Below are 17,244 nucleotides of genomic sequence, written 5' to 3'. Positions count from 1 at the left end.
AAAGACCACTTTGACCTCTCTCCATGCACTCGGTATGTAAGGCCTTGCCAGGTTCACTCTGAAAACCCGGTTAAGCCTTAACAAAATAATACAAAGGAACTTCAGCAATAGTGCTGGGATGATTTCATCCGATCCGGCTGATTTATGTGACGTGAAAGCTGTGACAGCTTCAGTTAGTAATGCTGGGGTCATATTCTTATCGCTGATCTCTTTCTGGCTGCTTGTTTCACTGTCTTTTAGCTTTTGAAAATTCTTCCTTACGCAGATCAGAAAGTTAGGCTGGCTGAGGTCCTTAGGGCGCACTTGTCGCCATCTAGATTCCTCACTATTAGGCTGTCAATTCTACACAGAATTTTTCACAGAAACAACTCTGCGCTATTCTGATTTCCTCCTCGAAAATAAGTACCTTCCATTTAACTAATGAATCTTTTTTGCTCTCCTCGTCTCCTCCTGATTTCCTAAAAAATGCTTCTTCATCGTTAGTCCCACTTGCCATTGACTATCTTTGATAGAAGTTCCATCTTCCTTTCTCCGGAAGCTAGACTTGCTGGAGTCCTTAGGAAACATTTTGCATAATCCAGATGCCACACTAGCTCCTAGCAGTTTTGTAAGGAAAATTCAAGTCACACAATGCTGCTGATGCACTGAATCCATTGGTGAAATTATAAGGTAATGTTCCTCTTGATTGCGCTTCCCCTATATAAGCAATTCAGCGCATTTAAAAGCACAAAATGGAGAGTTGGAAATCATTACCATTCCCATGTCCGTTTAAACGAATAAATAAAATGCTTCAATACAGTAGTGCAACTATGTATGGGGATGAGGAAGCATCTGCTTACGCTAGAGCACCGAAAGTGCGCTAATTTGAGCATAACAAATTTTTGTATCGGAATAATCCATCACGTTAGAATTATTATATTCTTCCTTTGCGCAATTACAAAAGCAGTGCTGAATTCAGCGCAAGAACAATGGCGCTTCATGATGGAGCTTACAGTATGCAGTATTGTTAGTGCTTCAAATTTTAAGAAAAAGTTTTGCTGGAATCTTTCAATTTTACTCACGAACCGCTCTTTACTCTACTTGTCTCCTCCTGGTTGTCTGCAAAATGCGTCTCCATCATAAGTTCCACTTGTTCTTGGCTATCCTTGATAGAAGTTCCATCTTACTTTCTCCGGAAGCTAGACTTGCTGGAATCCTTAGGGAGCAGTTTACACAACCTAGATGTTTTACTAATGCCTTCCAATTCTTCAAATCGTGTCTCCATCAGCAGTTCCAATGTCGCTTTGCTATCTTTGTTGAATGTTACTTCTTTCTTACCGAGGAAGCTTGGTGCTTAGGGAGCACTTTGTCTCACTAATACCTTCCTCAGAATTTCGCCTAGGAACTTCGATTCGCTTTCCTGGTCTTCTATAACAATTCACTTTTTCTGAAGAACAGTCCTTTTCATTTTTTCGCGTATCTACATTTCTATAAAAAAAATCTTTTTATTTTCAGTGAGGCGGGTGAGAGAGTCCCCCCGTCCAAGGGCGGCAGCATCAAAAGCTTTTTCGTCAATCATTGGAAGGGTCTTATAGTACTACTAACACCTCTCTTATTTTTACCTGTGATGTTACAAAACAATATTCCCGTAAGTAAAATAAAAATATTTATACATTTATTTATTGTATGCTAACATTTTCTTTGATTTTCTTGCAGGCCTACCGTTGTATGTATCTTTTATGTGTCATGGCCGTATTTTGGGTCACAGAAGCCTTGCCTTTATACGTTACATCTATGTTGCCCATAGTGGCGTTCCCTGTCATGGGTATAATGGTAGGTATTGCAAAAAAAAATTTTTCCGGAGATATTTTTAATTTAACACACCGTATACATCTTTTAATTACAGGCCTCAAATACTGTGTGTCAATTGTTTTTCAAAGATACCATGGTCATGTTTATGGGCGGTATTATGGTCGCCCTGGTTATTGAATATTGTAATTTGCACAAACGTCTGGCGTTGCGAGTTATTCAGATTGTAGGCTGCAGTCCTAGAAGGTATGTATGCAAAACTTTATATATATATATGTTAATATATATGTTGTATGTATTTAGTTCATTTTCCTTACTTGCAGGCTAGTCTTAAATGGAAAGTATTTAATTCACTTTATATATTTGAATGTAGATGAAAATAGGCGACAGCGTACAATAAATATTTATAGGTTTTCGTAAAAAAAAACTTAATACCCAATGGGGTTTAGTTGTCAAGCCATTGGCCTTTATACGCCACACTGAAAAAATTCCAAAACATAAATTAAATATTTAATCTTGTTATGAAAAAAATCTACGAAATTATATTTGGAGACAGAAATATCCTCAAAGTTAGATTTACCGAAACAATAAAATATACCCAAAGTTGATTAGGCAAAGGTGCTTCGGGCGCAACAATAAGTTGGGACTTTCAGAAAATGTCTCCAAAAGTGAAATTTTCAAAGAAAATATATCCAATGATATGCAACATTGGCCACTGTGTAACAATATCCCCTAAACTAGATTTTAGGAGAAAATATGCCCAAGGTTACATGTCACCAAAACTACATTTCCCCAAAGTGGGATTTTTAGACAATGTCCCCAATGCTAGAGATTCCAAAAAAATATTCCCCTTATATACTTGGGCCAGCAATACCCCCAAAGCTGGATTTTCAGACCGTGTGCCAAAAGATATGATTTCAAAAAAAAGCCATAAGGTTAAGTTTTTTGTCTTTAAAGTGGGAATTTCAAATAATGTCCCCAAATTTTGAAAGAAAATATCTCCAAAGTGTGATTTTCAGCCAATGTCCCCAAAGTTAGATTTTCAAAGAATATGTGGTTTCCAGATAATGTCCCCGAAGTTACACTTTCAGAAAAAATATCCCCAAGGTTACAAGGTGGACAATATCCCTAAGATGGGATTGTCATATAATGTCCCTAAAGTCTGAGAAAATGAACCCGGTGTTACATTTCCCTTAAGTGAATCTTTCAGACAATATCCCAATAGTTAGTTTTTCAGAGAAAATATTCCCAAAGTCGCATAAGGGCAACAATGTCCCCAAACTGGGATTTCTAGACAATGTTAGTTACACTTTCAGAAAAAATATCCCCAAGGTTACTAGGTGGACAATATCCCTTAGATGGGTTTGTCATATAATGTCCCTAAAGTCTGAGAAAATAAATCCGGTGTTACATTTCCCTTAAGTAAGTCTTTCAGACAATATCCCAATAGTTAGATTTTCAGAGAAAATATTCCCAAAGTCGCATAAGGGCAACAATGTCCCCAAACTGGGATTTCTAGACAATGTCCCCAAAATTTGATTTTCAAATATACCCAAAGTAACATATCCACAAAGTTACATATCCTTAAAGTGGGGTTTTCAAACAATGTCTCTAAAGTTTGATTTTCAAAGAAACATCCCCAAAGCTACTAAGTGGACAATATCCCGAAAACGGGATTTTCAGATAATATCCCTAAAAAGTAAGATTTTCAAAGAAAAGATACCCGAAGTTTCAAAGTTCGATTCTCAAAAAATATACCCAAAGTTATATGTCCTCAAAGTGGGATTTCTAGACAATGTCCCAAAAGTTAGATTTTCAGAGGAAATATACCCTAAGGCTCTTGAGGGCTTTGACTTGCAGGGAAATAATCCCCAAAGTTACAAGATAGACAATATCCCTAAACTGGGATTGTCAAATAATGTCCCTAATGTGGGATTGCCAAATAATGTCCCAAGTGGGATTTCCAGACAAAGTCTCAAAGAAAATATACCGGAAATTACATTTCCCCAAAAGTGAGACTTTCAAACGATGTCCCCAAAGCTGGATTTTCAAAGCCCTCACAGTAGGATTTCCAGAAAATTTACCCAAAGATTTTCAGAGAAAATATCCTTATGTTACATGTTGCCAATTTCTCCAACGTTAGATTTTCTGAGAAAATATCACGAAAGTTGCTAGGTCGGCAATATCCTTATAGTGGGATTGTCAGAAAGTGTGCCTAAAGTAAAATTTTCAGAGAAAATGTACGCGAAGTTACATTTTCCTGAAGTGAGAGTAAATATTCCCAAAGTTGCGTTAAGGTAACAATGTCCTCAAAGTGGTATTGGGAAACAAAATCCCCAATGTTAGATTTTCAATGAAAATATACCCATAGTGACATGTCTCTAAAGTAGGATTTCCCCAAAGTTAGACTTTCAGAGAAAATATCCGGCCACCATAGCGCATATCCGGCCACCATGTCCGCCATATCCGGCCACCATGTCCGCCAATGTCGCCGAACGCCCGGATTCGAATCCTACCGAAAACATCAGAAAAAATTTTCAGCGGTGGTTTTCCCCTCTCTCTGGCGACATTTGTGAGGTGTCATTGGTATGTGATAAATTTGCCCCTGTTCCTTAATGGAATGTTCTTTACTTGGTGGACAATACTGCTAAAGTGAGATAGTCGTATAATTACCCTAAAGCAAGATTTTCAGAAAAAACATACCCGAAATTACATTTCCGTGAGACTTTTAAACTATGTCTCCAAAGTTACATTTCCACGTAGTGAGACTTTGAAACTATGCCCACAAAGTTAGGTTTTCTGAAAAAATATCTCCAAAGTTGCATGAGAGCAACAATTTCCCCAAGTGGAACTTTCAAACAATGTCCCAAAAGTTGGATTTTCAAAGAAAATACACCCAAAGTTACATGACCACAAAGTGCGATTTCTAAAGTTAGATTTTCAGAGAAAATATTCCCAAAGTTACATGCGGCCAAAGTGTAACAATGTCCCCAAAGATAGATTTTTTGACAAAATATCTCCAAGGTTTAGGTCGGCAATATCCACAAAGTTCGATTTTCTGAGAAATTATCCCAAAATTGGATTGTCTCCAAAGTTAGATTTTATATGCCCAAAGTTGCTTCGGGGCAACATTATCTCCAAAGTGGGGGTCTCAGACAATATCGCCGAAGTTAGACTTTCCGCAAAATTATATACAAGTAGAATTTTCATGCAACGTGCCGAAAGTAGGATTTTCAGAAAAAATCACTCCAAAGTTGTATGGGAGCTACAGTGTCCCCAAATGAAATTTTTGGATAGTGTCCCCAAAGTTAGTATTCCATTATATCGATGAAAATGTCCTGAAATTTTGTTTTATAGAAAAAAAAACTCCAATGATAAAACAGATTCTGTAGACCGTTATTTCATTCCTTATCCTAAAATGTTTACTAAAATGAAGGATTTTCTTAATAGTTTTTCGAATATTTGTTTGAGGACATTTAGGGCAATTTATTTTCGAGATAATTATGTACTCAAAATGAAACATTTTTAAAATGGAAATATGTTTACGAATATTTCTTAAGATATCATTATTTAACTTATTTCATTAAAAATTATGTTCGAAAAAAATTTGATGTTTGTAAATAAATTTTTGAGAAATAAAAATTTTAAGGAAAATTTTGTTTCATTCTCTCTCTCCTAAGATTACACTTTGGCTTGATGTTTGTCACAATGTTCTTGTCCATGTGGATTTCAAATGCCGCTTGCACAGCAATGATGTGTCCCATTATTCAGGCTGTATTGGAGGAATTACAACAACAGGGATTGTGTAAAATGACCACGGAACCTGAGTACAAAATTGTGGGAGGCAACAACAAGAAAACCGGAGAAGAAGCGTAAGTTCTTTACACTCTCACCGTAGTTGTAATAAAAAATGTCGATTTCTATTTTTTAGGCCTCCCCTTCCCTCGAAGATAACATTGTGTTACTATTTGGGCGTTGCCTATGCCTCATCCTTGGGCGGTTGCGGCACTGTTATTGGTACAGCTACCAACTTGGCTTTTAAGAGTTTGTACGAATCTCGTTTCCCCACTTCGACGGAAACTTTGGATTTCCCCACCTTCATGTTTTACTCGGTGCCCTCCATGTTGGTGTACACTGGACTGACCTACGTCTGGCTTCAATATCATTTCATGGGCCTTTTCCGCCCCAAGAGCAAAGAAGCCGAGGAGGTTAAATTGGGACAACAGGGAGCTGGTGTGGCCCGCAAAGTCATCGATCAACGTTACAAGGAATTGGGACCCATGACCATACATGAAATTCAAGTTATGATTCTGTTTATTATTATGGTCGTCTTGTACTTTACTCGTAAACCTGGTATTTTCACCGGCTGGGCTGACGTTCTGGACACTGTTGAAATCAAAAATTCTATGCCCACAATTTTCATAGTTATCATGTGCTTCATTCTTCCAGCTAATTATGCATTTTTACGATACTGTTGCAATCGCAATAATTTACCATTGCCCACTGCCCCCACACCCTCTTTGATCACCTGGAAGTTTATTCAATCGAAAGTACCATGGGGTTTGATTTTCCTTTTGGGTGGCGGTTTCGCTTTGTCGGAAGGAAGCAAACGAAGTGGCATGTCCTCGCTGATAGGTCAATCTTTGAGCGGTTTGAAGGTTTTACCTTTGCCAGTGCTGTTATTGGTAGTTATTTTGGTTTCGGTATTCCTAACGGCTTTCAGTTCCAATGTGGCCATTGCCAGTATTATGGTACCAGTTGTAATGGAGATGGTAAGTTATAATGACATTTTTAGACAAAAATTTAAATTTTAGATTGAAAATTACACGAAAAATTATTTTCATAGAAATGTGCTCATTTTTATATAAAGTTTTCTCAAAAATCAGTAGTTTTGCAGAAAATTTTGCCGAAATGAAATTTCGAGCAGAATAAATATTTCTGTAGAAAATGTCCTCAAAATGATAAGGAAATGTCCCGAAAGTAAGGATTTTCGGGTAATTGTAGAAAATGTTCCTAAAATTAGGATTTTTCGTAAAAATATCACCAGATATGGATTTTTCCTTAAAATTAGTATTGCCGCAAAACATTTCCTCAAAATGAGGACTTTTGTAAAAAATATATATTTAAAATGAAGATCTTTGCAGAAAATGTACTAAAAATCAGACTTTGCAAAAAATTTCCTTAAAATGAATTTTACACAATGTTTCCACAGTTCGATTTTCGCAGAAAATATCTCCATAGTCACTTGTGGGCAACAATACTCCCAAAGGTGGATTTTCAGACTATGTCCCCAAAGTTAAATATTCAAAGATATTATCCCCACAGTTACTGTCCCCAAAGTGAGACATTCAAGCAATGTCCACAAAGTTGGATTTTCAGAGTAAAAAAAATACATTGGGGCAACAATGACTTCAAAGTTGGATTTGGATTTAAGACAATGTCCCCAAAGTCGGATTTTCGGGGGTAATATGCCGAAAGTTACTTGTGGGCAATAATTTGACCAAAGTGGGATTCTAAAGTTTAATTTTCAGATAAAATTTACTCAAAGCTATATGTCTCCAAGGAAGAACTTTCGAAAAATGTGCCCAAAGTTAGATTTTGAGAGATAATATCCCCAAAGTTGCATAGAGAAACAATGTATCCAAAGTGGGATTTTCAGATAATGTAAACAAAGTTTGATTTTCGGAGCTAATATTCCCAAAGCCGCATATGAGTACCAACGTCTGCAAAGTGAGATTTTCAGATAATATCCCCAAAGATAGCTTTTCAGAGACAATATCCCCAAAGTAAAATTTTTAAATACCCATACCCAAGAAAATATACATGGTGGGATTTTCAAACAGTGTCCCTACAGATAAAATTAAAAAGAAAATATCCCCAAAGTTATATGTCCCAAAAATTGAGTGATAAAACAAGACACACAGATAATATTCCCGAAGATAGCTTTTCAGAGTAGTACAATATCCCCAAAGTAAAATTGTTAAATACCCATACCCAAGAAAATATACATGGTGGGATTTTCAAACAGTGTCCCTACAAATAAAATTATAAATAAAATATCCCCAAAGTAATATGTCCCAAAAATTGAATGATAAAACAAGACACACAGAGTCTCTTGTGTGTAAAGTTAGTTTTTAGTGATATCCCTAAAATTGCGTGGGACAACAATGTCTCAAAAAGAATTTGCGTAAATATATCCCCAAATTGAGGATTTTTCAAAATTTTCTTCGCGAAGTTTTTTAAGAAAATTTTACGACATCAATTTTAGTTGAAGAAAGTTGTGCAATAGTTAAATATTCATAACCGAGTTTCCTAGAAACATGTCCTCAAAACTAAAATTTCTTAGAAACCTCAACATTTTATGGTTGCATAGAGTGTCCCCAAAATGTTGGTTTTTCACACAATATGTCCTCAAAATGACAATTTGTAACAAAATGTCTTCAAAATGGAGACTCTCGATAAAAGTGCCCTCAAAGTTTGGAGTTTTTTTTCGAGAATGTCCCCAAATTTAGAAGTTTTGTAGAGAATATCCTCATAATTATGATTTGTGCAGAAATGTCCTCGAATTAAGTATATTTGAAGAAAGTGTCCCCAAAAATAAGACTTTTGCAGAAAATTTCCTTAAAACGAGTATTTTCGAAGAAGAAATTTTAGTGGAATTGTTTTTTAACGTTGTTTTCTATTTATTTTTTGTATTATTTTTATTTTAAATTTAATTTTATATTTTTGTTGATTTTAAGGCTCTGGCTATTGGAGTTCATCCCTTGTACTTAGTGTTGCCTGCGGGTTTAGCTTGCAGTATGGCCTTCCATTTACCTGTCAGTACGCCCCCTAATGCGCTGGTGGCGGGTTATGCAAATATTCAAACAAAGGATATGGTAAGAACAGCGAATAGATTGTTTGGGCAAAGGGGTCCCTAATTCAGTGGCTTTTAGCTTTTCCTTACGTTTTTCAATTTTTTGTTGCACTTTTTCACTTTTTTTCTTTCTCTTCTCCTTTTTAGGCTACCGCTGGCGTTGGTCCCACTATTATCACCATTGTAGTCCTGTTTGTTTTCTGTCAAACATGGGGCAATGTGGTATACCCATCTTTGACCACCTTCCCCGAATGGGCTCAATTGCTGGTATCAAATGTGACACAGGCACATGCTTAGAAGTCCCCATCATCATCATAATCATCATAGCAGAAAAATAATCGTGATGCCTTTCCTCCACCTCATCATATGTCCTTATTTTCATTGTAAACTTGGTTTGAACAAGAGATATTCTAAAGTTAAACAAATTTCCTAGAAGAGTTACTCCCCACGTCCCCCCTCCTCCAACCCAAGTGTATGCTTTGTAATTAGGTTTTAAGTGGACAAAAAAAAAACAAACTTTAATCTATAGAAAAAAATCCAAAAATTGGCCATGATTTATGTTTTAGTTGCCTTTATTTTAATTGTTAACAATTCTTATCATTTTCATTTCTAATCTAAATAGGGTAACAATTTGATAAAATTTTGAAAAGATTGCCAATAGAAGAAATTTTGAGAGAATTTCTTATCGATAAGAAATTTTGACAATATTTGTGGACATAAATGCTAAAGTATGACTTTGGAGACCTGCCTTCACAAGTCCCCAAAGTATTATTTTAATCGTAAAAGCAGAACCTGCCATAAATGGACATTTTGACAAAATTTCCCAAAAATAAGAAATTTTTAAAAAATTTCCTATAGAAAAGAAAATTTGGCAAAATCTCCCTGCTTAAGGGCCAAAAAGCTAACAATATTTATCTCTGGTTAGATGATCTTTACGAAATTTCCCAAAGATAAAAATTGTTGTCACAATTTCCTATAAATAAGAAATTTTGACAAAATTGTCCATAGTTGGACATTTTGATAAAATTTCCCAAAAATAAGAAATATTTTAAAAATTTTCTATAGAAAAGAATATTTTGACAAAATTTCCCTGCTGAAGGACCAAAAAGTAAACATTGTTTATCTCTGGTAAGGTGATCTTTGAAAAATTTCCCAATTAATTTTGACAAAATTTCCCAAAAATAAAAAATTGTGCCAAAATCAGAAACTTTGATAAAATTTCAAATAGGTCAAGAATTTTAACAAAATTTTCCAAATACAAGAAATTTTGCCAAAATTCTCCAAAGATAAGAAATATTGACAGAACTTCCCATGGAAAAGAAATTTTCCTGGATAAAAAATTTTGACAAAATTTCCCATAGTTGGAAATTTTGATAAAATTTTCCAAAAATAAGAAATTTTGGCAGAACTTCCTAAAGGAAAAAAAATTCAGAAAATTTCCCTGCTGAAGGACCGAAAAGTAAACAATGTTTATTTCTGGTTAGATGATTTTTACAAAATTTCTCAAAGATAAGAAAAGTTGACATAATTTCCCATAGATACCCTTGGATTAGAAATGTTGACAAAATTCTCCAAAAATAAGAAATTATGCCAAAATTTCCTTTAGATGAGAAATTTTGACAAAATTTCCCATAGATCTGAAATTTTGACAAAATTTTTACAAGATAAGAAATTTTGGCAAAATTTAAAAAGAAAATTTCACAAAATTTCCCTTGTATAAAAAATTTTGAGAACATTTCCTATTAATTAGAAATCTTAACAAAATTTGCCAAAAATAAGAAAATTTTACAAAATTTTCCATGATCAGATTCTTTGAAAAAAATTTCTCATAGATTAGAAATTTTGACAAAACTTCCCATGGACAAGAAATTTTGACAAAATTTCCCAGACAAAGAAATTTTGACAAAATTTTGCAAGATTTCCAAAAAACAAAAATTTTAACAAAACTTCCCAAAAATAAGAAATTTTAACAAGGTTTCTATAATAAAAATTTTGACTCATTTCCTATAGACAAAAAATATCCCAAAAACTTCGAGAAGTTGAAAAATTTCCTTAGAAATATTTTTCTTTGTAATTTCATTGCATTTCTTCGTTTTTAAGCTTATAGTCTGTCTGTGTATTTGTAAAAGGGAAATTTTAGAAAACATCCCCCAATATTTAAAATTTAGTGCAAATTAAAGTGTCTTTTTTTATTATTTATTTGTTTAAATTAAAAGTAGTTGTAAAATTAAGTAAATAAATGTATGTATGTATGATGTAGCTGATGTATCCCCAAAATTAATAGAAATAAGTATGTATATATACAGATTTATGTATTATATACATACATATGTACATACTTGCCAATATTTCACAAACAGAAAACAGCAAAACAAACAATAATTGCATTTCTCTAAACATTTTTTTTGTGTAATTTTGATACAATGACTATACAAATTTTGTTTTATAAGACAAACAACAAAAATTAACATTTATTTTTTTATATGCATATATACCAACGTACATATAAATGGAACAATAATTTTAGCAGCAAGAGCTAGAAGTACATACCAACAAAAACTTAAAATATATAGAATTTAAAATTAAAAATAAAATATATATTTTATATATATTTTTACAAAATGAAATTTATGTACTTTAAATGTAAAACATAAAAATAAAATAAAACATTCTTAAAAATAATAAATTAAACGAAAAAGTCTTTTACTTAGAAAAAAAGCGTGCTAGGTTCGGCCGAATCTTGGGAACCCACCACCATGAATTCTGCTAAACATTTATACAAAAAAAATTTAGTTGAAGAACATAATTTTATTCTACATACCAATCTTCTGTCAAACCAGCAAAAATTAAAGTGTTTACAGAACACTATGCAAAATTTCACCCAATTAGGACAAAAATTGTGGCTTCCAGAGGTTCTAGAAATCAAATCGAGAGATCGGTTAGTATGGGAGCTATATCAGGTTATAGACCGATTTGGAGCATACTTGACACAGTTATTGGAAGTCATACCAGAACACTTTGTGCAAAATTTTAGCCAAATCAGACAAAAATTGCGGCTTCCAGAGCTCAAGAAGTCAAAACGGAAGGTCGGTTTATATGGGAGGCATATGGGAACTATATCAGGTTATAGACCGATTTGGAGCATACTTGACACAGTTGTTGGAAGTCATACCAGAACACATTGTGCAAAATTTTTGCCAAATCAGACAAAAATTGCGGCTTCCAGAGCTCAAGAAGTCAAAACGGAAGGTCGGTTTATATGCGAGGTATATTAGATTATAGACCGATTTGAACAATTCTTGACACAGTTGTTGAAAGTCATAACAGAACACTATGTGCTAGATTTCAGCCAAATCGGATGAAAATTGTGGTTTCCAGGGGCTGAAGAAATCAAATCGGGAGATCGGTTTATGTGGGAGCTATATCAGGTTATAGACCGATTTGGACCGTACTTGGCACAGTTGTTGGAAGTCGCAACAGAACACTATATGAAAAATGTCACTAAAATTGCGGCTTCTAGGGTCTCAAGAAGTCAAATCGGGAGATCGGTTTATGTGGGAGCTATATCCAAATCTGAACCGATATGGCCCATTTGCAATCCCCAACGACCTTCATCAATATTATGTATCTGCGCAAAATTTTAAGCAGCTACCTTTACGCATTCGACCGCTATCGTGATTTCGACAGACAGACCGACGGACATGGCTAGATCGACTCAGGATGTCGAGACGATCAAGAATATATATAGTATTGTATATGGGATCATAGATCAATATTTCGAGGTGTTTCAAACAGAATGATCAAATTAGTATACCCTCATCCTATGGTGGTGGGTGTAACAATTTTTTAATAATATAGTATTATAAGCAAGTTTTTACAAAATTTCTCATGGAAAAGAAATTTCGACAAAATTTCCTATAGAAGAGAAATTTCGTCAAAACAAACTTTGAGAAAATTTTTTATAGAAATAAATTTTAAAAAAATTTCGTAAAAAAAGTTTTGCGATAATTTCCTATAATTCCCATTGAGAAAAATTTTAACAAAATTTCCCATAGGAATGACATTTTGACAAATATTTCCCATAGGAAACAAATTTCAACAATATTTCCTGTAGAAACATGATAACCTGGTCAAAATTTTTTATATTTTAGCAGTAATATGGGAGCTAGGTTTCGGTTAAAGTGAGAAATCGGGGACCAAAATTTCTTCCAAATCGAATGAGAATTGCGCCCTCTAGAGGCTCAAGAAGTCAAGATCCCAGATGGGTTTATATGACAGCTATATCAGGTTATGTACCGATTTGCGCCATACTTGGCACAGTTATTGGAAGTCATAACAAAACACCTCATGCGAAATTTCATCCAAATGAGAATTGCGCGCTCTATAAGCTCAAGAAGTCAAGATCCAAGATCGGTTTATATGAAAGCTATACCAGATTATGAACCGATTTAAATCATACTTAGCACAGTTGTTGGAAGTGATATCAAAACACCCCGAGAATTGCGCCCTCTAGAGGCTCAGGAAGTCAAGACCCGATCCTGACGCTAACTTCCGTGCGTGCTGTCTGTCGAAAGCACGCTAACTTCCGAAGGAGTAAAGCTAGCCGCTTGAAATTTTACACAAATACTTCTTATTAGTGTAGGTCGGTTGGCATTGTAAATGGGCCATATCGGTCCATGTTTTGATATAGCTGCCATATAAACCGATCTTGGGTCTTGACTTCTTGAGCCTCTAGAGGGCGCAATTCTTATCCGATTAGAATGAAATTTTGCACGACGTGTTTTGTTACGATATCCAACAACTGTTCCATGTATGGTTCATATCGGTCCATAACCTGATATAGCTGTCATATAAACCGATCTTGGGTCTTGACCTCTTCAGCCTCTAGAGGGCGCAATTCTTATCCGATTTGAATAAATTTTGGCACGTAGTGTTTTGTTATGATATCCAACAACTGTGCCAAGTATGGTTCAAATCGGTTCATAACCTGATATAGCTGTCATATAAACAGATATGGGGACTTGACTTCTTGAGCTTCTAGAGGGCGCAATTCCTATCCGATTTGGCTGAAATTTTGTACGACGGATTCTCTCATGACCATCAACATACGTGTTTGTTTGACTTCTTGAGCTTCTAGAGGGCGCCATTCCTATCCGATTTGGCTGAAATTTTGCACGACGTATTTTATTCTTACTTTCAACTACTGTGTCAAATAAGGTTCAAATCGGTTCATAACCTGATATAGCTGTCATATAAACCGATCTGGGATCTTGACTTCTTGAGCCTGTATAGGTCGCAATTATTATCCAATTTATCTGAAATTTTGTACGACGACTCATGACCATCAACATACGTGTTTGTTATGGTCTGAATCGGTCTATAGCCCGATACAGCTCCCATATAAATCGATCTCCCTATTTTACTTCTTTAGCCCCTAAAGGGCGCAATTCTTATTCGAATTGGCTGACATTTTACACAGGTCTCCAACATATAATTTAATTGTGGTCCAAACCGGACCATATCTTTTTTGTCTAAGAAAAAATGCCTGGAAAAGAACTCGACAAATGCGATCCATGGTGGAGGGTATATAAGATTCGGCCCGGCCGAACTTTTCGGTTTATATGGCATTTCATGTCGTTTTTCTGTATTCGTTAGGAGTGCAGAATAAAACCAGGGATGTTACAGCAACAATGATCTCACTGCTACAAATTTCTGAAAAAGGGCGTATGCTTTGATATTGAGTATAATTGGTATGAATGTTAAGGGATTTCTTCTAAATTTCGTAAATCTGGGTAGGAAATGCGGGTTTTGTGCATTCAATGCCTTCAGTCGGAAAACAAGCCTTTGTGGCAGCTCCATAAAAATATGGCCAAATCTGGTCCATACTCATGGTCCATTCAACTCAGTATAACGACGAAAATGGGTAGTAAAAGCGGCTTTCTGGGCTCAAATACTTAAACTGAGAGATCGCTATATCCAAGCTCGGCACGGTTGTTCATTGAATAAGGAAATAATTTTCTAGAGTGGCAACACTGATTGGAAGACAACATTGAAGAATTTTTTCGTGAGATACCGGCCGAAATGTTGGAAAGAGTATGCCAAAATTGGAATAAGCGAAAGGACCATTTGAGTCACGATCAACATTTGCATGAAATAGTCTTTAAGCATTAAATTATATAGACCGTACTATCGCTTCAAATAAAGATTTAATGCATTTTTCTGAATTCTTTGTGTTTTTTTTTTTGGGAAAACTTTCCTATAGCCCTTTAAAATCCACCCCTTACGATCGGCTAGTGGAACAAATGTTCTGTCATAGCCAATTAAAGTAAAGTAAGTAGCCTCGAAAAAAGAAAATCTAAGTTAGAAATTCCGTGCTACTTACAGAATCCTTAACTGTTTTCCATACCACGCCCCTAAGTTGGTTCATGTCTGGTATCGTGTTCCCAACTAATGCCATAGGAAATGCTCCAACGTATCACTATCTTCCCCACATGTCCTTTACATGCTATCACTTGCCTCACCGATTTTGCCTAAGTTAGCTCGTAGTCCTACGTGACCCGTTATGATACCGAAAGCTATACTGACCTCCTTCTTACTTCCTTGCAGTAATAGCCTCCTCTTCCCACGATCCGGATCTCCCCATAAGTTGTTCGCAGTTTGGATGAACTAAACCGAAATTTCATACACATACCCATTACACAAACGGACACTCAATTTTACCGTAGGGATGGTGAAACAGCCTTCGACTTTGGCGCCAAAACACTCCGTGCAAAATTTCAGCCAAATCGGATAATAATTGCGCCCTCTAGCGGCTCAAGAAGTCAATATGCAAGATCGGTTTATATGGGAGCTATATCAGATTATGATTTTGACCATAAATTGTTGAAAGTCAAAAGAAAACACTTGGTGCAAAATTTCAGCCAAATCGAATAAGAAATGCGCCCTCTAGAGGCTCAAGAAGACAAAATAAGATATCGGTTTACATGGCAGCTTTACCAAAACATGGACCGATTTGACCCATTTACAATCCAAACCAACTTGCACTAATAAGAAGTATTTATGCAAAATTTCAAGCACCTAGCTTTACTCCTTCGGCAGACAGACAGACGGACATGGCTATATCGACTAAGAATGTCAAGACAAGAATTTATATTCTTGGTTGATGCTCAAATCAATATTTCGATGTGTTACAAACGATATGACGAAATAAGTATACCCACATCCCATGGTGGATGGTACAACAAAAGTGAATATTTTAAGAATGGGTGTTTATCTAATAAATCCTCTTCGAATACGGTATGTTTTCCGATTTTCGAAACTCGAAAATATGAAACAGTTACAACATTTTCAACATTTATCCAAGAAAAATATATTTTTTGCAATTTTTTCCAAAGAAACTATGGAATTTTGCCTACGACAGCGTCATTACGGGAAAATCAAATGGACCCATTGATAAGTATACCGATCGACTGAGAATCACTTTCTGATTCAGCTATGTCTGTTGGATATAAAAAATTGCAAATTGTGCCCATGAACATTCCACTAAGGAATAGGGGCAAACTTCTCACATTTCAATGAGTGCAGTCCGATTCAAGTTTTAAGCTCAATGATAAGGGGACGCCCGGCGTGCCGCAGTGCGACACCTCTTTGAAGAGAAGTTTTACAGTGCATAGTACCTCACAAATGTTGCCAGCATTATGAGGAAAAAACCACCGTTGAAAATTTTTTCTGATGCTCTCGCCAGGATTCGAACCCAGACGTTCAGCGTCATAGGCCGACATGCTAACCTCTGTGCTATGGTGGCCTCCAGAGTTGGATATAGCTCCCATATATATGATCGATTCTCTCGAAATTTTATAGGAAGGATTTTTTTCTTGACTCTCATAATTACTGGTAAATTTCATAGATATCGGTTCAGATTTAGGTATAGCTCTCATAAATATATCGCCCGATTTGCACTCCTAGAGCCACTGCAAGCTCACTTATTGACAAATCTTTCCAAAATTTTATACAACGCTTTCCTCGACGACTACCATAATATCTAAGAAGTTTTCTTGAAATCGGTTCAAATTTAAATATAACTCTCATATATATGTTCGTCCGATTTTAAGAAATATTGCAATAAAATGCTCATTTGTTAACCGATCCTCTCGAAATTTGGCCGGAAGGATTTCTGAAAACATCCTCCGAGGTCCATCAAAATTGGTTTACAATTAGATATAGCTCCCACTTTGTACTTATAGGGTAGGTGTAGGTTGTTCTACAGTCGGCACCGCCCGACTTTTGCCTTTTCTTACTAGTTTCTGCTTAATTTTGCTTATGCAATATGAAAAGAGCATTAATTCTCGAATCCCATGGTATTTCAGAATTTTGAAGATCTAAGGAAATGACGGCAATTTCCAAATCACATAAATTTTTTGCATTTTAATACCCTCCTCCATAGTATATGGGTATACTAATTTCGTCATTCTGTTTGTAACACCTCGAAATATGCGTCTAAGACCCCATATCTTATATATAAAAATTAATTTGTGTTGTTTGTATGTTTGTGTGTTCCTTATAGATTCAGATATAGATACGGCTGAACCGATCTTCTTGAA

General features: G+C 35.4%; 1 protein-coding gene across 1 annotated transcript in view; it reads left to right on the top strand.

Annotated features, from left to right (window-relative positions):
- Positions 1 to 11,335, top strand: part of LOC106090952 (protein I'm not dead yet) — an 82,096-nt gene extending 70,761 nt beyond the window's left edge. Inside the window, exons 3-9 of the mRNA XM_013257321.2 lie at positions 1,495 to 1,627; positions 1,696 to 1,812; positions 1,886 to 2,034; positions 5,469 to 5,660; positions 5,720 to 6,560; positions 8,529 to 8,666; positions 8,792 to 11,335. Of these exons, the coding sequence (XP_013112775.2) occupies positions 1,495 to 1,627; positions 1,696 to 1,812; positions 1,886 to 2,034; positions 5,469 to 5,660; positions 5,720 to 6,560; positions 8,529 to 8,666; positions 8,792 to 8,941 (1,720 nt within the window). The 3' untranslated portion in view covers positions 8,942 to 11,335. The remainder of the gene's footprint in view (positions 1 to 1,494; positions 1,628 to 1,695; positions 1,813 to 1,885; positions 2,035 to 5,468; positions 5,661 to 5,719; positions 6,561 to 8,528; positions 8,667 to 8,791) is intronic.
- Positions 11,336 to 17,244: the final 5,909 nt, after the last annotated feature.

Source organism: Stomoxys calcitrans, chromosome 1, assembly GCF_963082655.1.
Source record: "Stomoxys calcitrans chromosome 1, idStoCalc2.1, whole genome shotgun sequence".
NCBI lineage: Eukaryota > Metazoa > Arthropoda > Insecta > Diptera > Muscidae > Stomoxys > Stomoxys calcitrans.
The sequence above is the reverse complement of the archived record's forward strand: the minus strand, read 5'-3'. Positions and strand labels throughout refer to the sequence as shown.